Source organism: Gymnoscopelus braueri (genome assembly GCF_963280865.1).
Source record: "Gymnoscopelus braueri genome assembly, chromosome: 4".
NCBI classification, from domain to species: Eukaryota; Metazoa; Chordata; class Actinopteri; order Myctophiformes; family Myctophidae; genus Gymnoscopelus; species Gymnoscopelus braueri.
In genome coordinates, this window is record NC_137605.1 from 42874907 (window position 1) to 42880906 (window position 6000).

The 6000-nt window shown below is 42.1% G+C and overlaps 1 protein-coding gene across 1 annotated transcript in view; it reads left to right on the forward strand.

Annotated features, from left to right (window-relative positions):
* Positions 1-6000, forward strand: part of spire1b (spire-type actin nucleation factor 1b) — a 46192-nt gene that overhangs the window by 23779 nt on the left and 16413 nt on the right. Inside the window, exons 4-6 of the mRNA XM_080425374.1 lie at positions 777-902; positions 4988-5062; positions 5286-5450. Coding sequence (XP_080281500.1) covers positions 777-902; positions 4988-5062; positions 5286-5450 — 366 coding nt within the window. The remainder of the gene's footprint in view (positions 1-776; positions 903-4987; positions 5063-5285; positions 5451-6000) is intronic.

A 6000-nucleotide genomic window follows, 5' to 3' on the forward strand; every position in this document is an offset into this window, starting at 1 on the left:
GCTCTGCGTTGGAATCTGTCGTGAAGGCTCGTCATAACATGTACGCACTGGGCTACAAGTGGGCGTGCCTTCAGATCAGGAAGCAGGCAGCGCTTTACCCAATCAAATGTAGTGGGCGGGATTCACGTGTCCGTCGATCTTTCCCCCTCGAAACAAACCCAAACTAATTTAACAATAGCGTCCGCGGAGCAGACAAAACCACCGAAAGATATTCACATTTTAACTTACTCTTTCATCATAGAAACAAGTGGGCTTATAACCAAAACGATCCATGTTCTCTGGGAGAAGTGGTGTTAGGGTTCCGTGTAGAAATATTGTTAGTGGGAATGAAAAAATAGTGGCACCACCGGAAGTGAAAGCTGAAGGCAGACCAAAACCCCGGTTTCCTTTGCGCACGGGTGCTACGTCGCCATTGTCCCAGAGCCAAGTAAGATAGTACAAACAGCAGAGGGCGCTGTTTTTCATTCTTATTTGGTTCTGGGTTCCCAGATTGCTTGACGACAGACAATGAGCTGTCATAACATAATGATGTTCATAAGACTTTACCTTTCATGCAAAATTGGTAGAGCAATTATCATACCAGACCTTATAAACCATTACAGTGTAACTTAGTGTGCCTTATGACTGTCATGGTAAATATCATACTGTAGGTTATACAGAAGGCTTATAATAACTCTTATGACACATTATGTCTTTATAATGCGTTTTGAAGACGTATAATGCATTATACAGTAGATATTGTCTTGTGTTGACGGTATTCTCTCTCTATTTTGTAGCTCTGTATCTCCCACCTACCAAGCCCCAGTGATGCCCCCACTCACTACCAGGCAGTGTGTCGAGCCCTCTACGCAGAGACCAGGGAGCTTAGCACCTTCCTGCAGAAGATCAAAAGCGCCAAAGAGGTGGGTACCCTCGATAACTAAGTAACCTCTTACTGTTAGTGTCATCCGTGGTTTGGTCATAGTGACACTGTATAGTATGGGTACAGGAAAATAATGAGCTCACTTCACCCAGTTTAGTATCTGGATATAAAGGTATGCCTTAGGGAACTCTCCTTTTGTGCGCTACTGTGCAGAATGATTGCTGACATTCACTGGTTATAAACTGAATTGCGGTAGCACATACTGATTGTAAACTCATGGATCATATAGAGGTCACAGTTGGACATCAACTCACCGTGACCTTACATGTTCCACACGCTTCAGTACTCAACATAACGCTCAACTAGAAGGTAGGTGTGTGGTTGGCCGTGATGTTTGCCAGAAGGAACAGCAGAGGTTTAGTTCTTACTGCCTCTGAGGAAAGCAAACTATTTATGCGCAAATGTAGAAGACTCATCACAGCCCCATGTTTTTTATATTTACTATATACTAAGCATATGAATAATATGTTCCTTGATGTTTAGTGCTAACCTGTGAGTCATTGTGAAGAGGATGACTGTAAACTCAGTCAACCTGTGTGAATACAGAACCTTTGGGTGTATATTTTTGCTCTGCTCTGTGCCTTTATACATTATTAGACGTTTTAGAGACGACGATAACACTCAAACAGTTTTCTCTTATTATCAGCTTATATCTCAGTGCACCATCTCACTTATTTTAGACACAGGTCATTATGTGAGGAAGGATTATGGGTAGCATGAAATAGGCATGGACATCAGAGTGGTGTCTCTGTGACACTGAGAGATTAAAGTTGCCAGACTGCCACACATGTGTGCTGTGACCAAACAGTGACACGCCATAATCACAAAGAAATACTTTACTTCGTCTCTGTTGGGTAGTAGTATGACGAACTATGGAATAAATTTACGGGGGGAAAAAAACATGAAACATTGAAATATGGAGATACTAGGTTTCTGCCCGACAGCAACGATATAATACTGAGGAACAGCATGATAATCCAAATGCAATAAAAGCTAAATAAATCAAAGTAACCCACGTCATTGCTGGGTAGAGGAACAGACTGTCTCTACAATTAATGTAATACGAAGTTACACCCCACATCTTTATATCGCACCCACCATCCTGTTGAAGACAACCGTAATGGAGCATTATCTGTTATTGCATGTTACTGTATAAGACAGACGTCAGAGAGAGTCCTGACTGTCAGTGTACTGTGTCGAAATAACTTTTTTCACCACCCCCTGAGTTAGACTCACAGGTTTAAATCAGTCAGCGTTCTCCTTATAATATAATATAGAAAGGACTGGGAAATAGATATCCATATTATATTGATATTGTGATTGAATGTTGTGATATGGCATAAGTGTTGTCTTTTCTTGGTTTTGATCACTTAAACCATTTAGACCTCAGGCCGATTCTAAATCCTGACCTAAGTTTTCTGATTGTAATTTGCTTACGTAATAGCCTGAATACTGTATGTTTTCAGTCTGTCTTCATACCATAAAGGATTAATGTTCCTATTAGTCTCTGTTGTGGTGTGTGATCCTGGGTCACATGCTGCTCACATTCAACTAGGGAGATGATGTCTCGGCAATTTCCCTTACTCCCCCTTATGTCTAATAACCTCTAGTTAACAAGGTGCACGGATGTTCTTGTTTGTGCTAGCAGGAGGTGGGGGGGTGCTTACCGTTTCTAATCACCCCCTGCATGCCAACTCACATGTACTTGTCAAGAGAGATCATGTTTGATTAACCACTTAAGCCCCATTTCATACTTTGTCGCATGGCGATAGCCGATCTACAAGCTCACAACGCGTTGTGGTGCGATGCGTACGCTATTTAAAAAAAGTGATATTTTTAACGTTTTTTTTTTAATTGTGTCTAAATTGACTTGCCCAAAATAGGGGCCTTAGGTTGTAAATGGTTAACGCATTGTGGTGGCTGCCTGGTGGATAATGAATTTGGACTCACTTCAGTCTTGGCATACAGAAACATGATGAATTTCTTGTCCTCAAATTGAATGGCAAGTGGTATTATCTTGTTGTCATTCCCCTCTATTTTTTGATGCGGCTGAATCAGATGTCAGTAGGTTACATCATTTATATTTTCATTATCTACAGTAGATCAAGTTTTGTTTATTGGTGACAAACCCCAAAAGTAGTTTTATTCTCATATTGTGTGTGTGTGTGTGTGTGTGTGTGTGTGTGTGTGTGTGTGTGTGTGTGTGTGTGTGTGTGTGTGTGTGTGTGTGTGTGTGTGTGTGTGTGTGTGTGTGTGTGTGTGTGTGTGTGTGTGTGTGTGTGTGTGTGTGTGTGCTACCCTAGGGTTCCTTCCTTGCAATGCTTTCATTCTCCTGCCACCCTCTTAGTGCTCTGTGCATGGAGCATGTGAAAGAATTCATGATTTAATTTGTTAGGTAAAAATTAGCATCCACATTGCCCTGTGAATTGAGATAAAATGTGATTGCCGTGTCTGAAAGTGATCCCAACGTCGTTGTAGTTATAAATTGGTTGTGGTGTGGACGGCCCTTAATCACTTAAGCTCTATAATTATACTAAATTGGATGACGAATAGCAATAATAGCACAACGAGTGTACATGTATGCATGTAGAAACGTGCTCGTGCCTGTGTCTTTGCCGTGTGACTGTATGAGCGAGAGTGATGCCAAGCAGGTGTGTATTCTTGGCATCCTTATTCCTATCCTATCCTATAGCATCTCCTTCCGAACAGCCTCTTTCTCTCATCGATAAAGCCCCTCTCACTTGAAAAGCAGCTGAGTTTGCGGTGATTCACAGAAACAGCCTTGCTTGCTACACGCCCAGGGAAGAGTGATGAGGCGAGAGTTGGGGAGAATTCCGACCTGGAATGATTGCTGTAATTATTCATATACACTAACTGACAGCACAGGTCTTGCTTGGTCAGTCAAACACACAATAAAATACAAGCTAGAACACAAGCTAGCCTGCATCGCTAACAGAGAAAGCCTTGTACAATAAAGCTTTTGAAATGGAAATGTTTGGCTTTGGATGTGAGTTGAAGTCGTGATGGCCATACTAATGAGATAATGGTGTTGAGTAGCAAATGAACTAAACCTTTCCCTGAGACCCTCTGGGAATAGATAACCAGGGTTGTGATTGCAATAAGACGTGTTGTTACGATCTAACACTTATTTGTGTGAGCATGATAGTATGTAGTACTTCAGCAAAAGGAAATGGTATTTAATGTTTTTCAAGGTACTTACTGTATATAACGCAGCAAAACGAACTACTGTTTATGGTGAGTGATTTATAAAACTCATGATGTGCTCACAATGTTTTTTTGTTTTTTTTAAGGATTACTGAACTGTTAACTAACTGTCCTGTGATCGCCTGATCAAACTCTTATCTGTTGCAAGGCAACCTCTCTCTGTCCCGGTGTGTTTCTATATCTCGCACGCACGCACGCACGCACGCACGCACGCACGCACGCACGCACGCACGCACGCACGCACGCACGCACGCACGCACGCACGCACGCACGCACGCACGCACGCACGCACGCACACACACACACACACACACAATCACAGACAAACACAGATTGCTCTCTGTTGAACTTTGAAACTAGAGGCAGAGGAATGCAGTTTAGCTCACTGCCTTTGTATGTGTATAATGTCTTTGTATGTGTATAATTTACACACACACACACACACACACACACACACACACACACACACACACACACACACACACACACACACACACACACACACACACACACACACACACACACACACACACACACACACACACACACACACACACACGTCACTTACAAGTACTCCTGGGTTTATTCTCTCACCTGTGCAGTGTTTGTTTTCTTGTGTATTTGTAATGGGTTTTATTTTATTGCACAAATAAACTAATCTAAACTAAACTAGCTTGTAGCTACCGTTCATCCTATTCCTTTTTAAATTCTTCCTCAAATTTGTATTATATTTCTTTTCTCTTCTCTCTCTTTGTATTTGTTGGTCTTTGTCTTTGCCTTTGTCTCTGTCTGTCTGTCTGTCTGTCTCTCTACCTCTCTCTACCTCTCTCTCACTCACAGAACCTCCGGAAGATGGAGGGGGGGCCATCAGCAGAAACAGGCAGAGACCTCGACGAGCTCCAGAACTGTGACTGGGTAGGGTGACCTGACAATAACACAAATATTTCACCTGGCTATCCCCTTAATAAGGATGTTACTAAGAACAGGTTACCATCGCCTCAGTTTTAAATCCCCAACTATGAAGAATTAAGAAGTAGAATTAATTCGTACCTCCACAGATCTGCACACACAAACCTCCACATGTGTTTTGGGGTTCCATGTTGTGAGTGACGGGTCATGGTGCTGTTGTCTCCTTCAGGCCCGGTTCTGGGTTCAGGTGATGCGGGATCTTCGGGATGGAGTCAAACTGAAGAAGGTACAGGAGCGCCAGTACAACCCTCTGCCCATCGAGTACCAGTTCACTCCCTATGAAATGCTTATGGACGACATCCGCTCCCAACGCTTCAAACTACGCAAGGTCATGGTAAGTGTCAAGGTCATGGTGAGTGTCCAGTTTGACTGAAGGTGTTGATTCAGAGCAGGAAACAACATTTTCAGCATCACTGCACTTCACTTCACAGCATGAACTAGGGCATTCACAACTAATGATTTTTACTAGTCGACTCATTTGAGTAGTAGTCGACTAGTCGACTAGTCGAAATTTACATTAAAAAAAAATCCCTGTTTTTTTTAGGGGGGGGGGCATTGTTTTAATGCCATCTTACTACTATATTACTATTATTATTATCCTCCTGCCCTTATTTTTATGGCGTTTTAAGGGAAGCGCTTCTGGCACAGCAGCACAGCACCACAGCAGCGTCTCCAAGGATCCCCATTGCCCAATAATAGGCTTTTATTGGGCATACTTTTGACCCCCTTTTGATAAAAAATAAAGTCAGGAGGATAATAATAATAGTAAGATTGGCCATTACTATGGCATTAAAAAAAAAAAAAAAAAAAAAAAAAAAAAAGTTCCAACTATTCGACTAGTACCAACAAGGTCGACTAGTGGTTATACTAGTCGACTAGTCGAC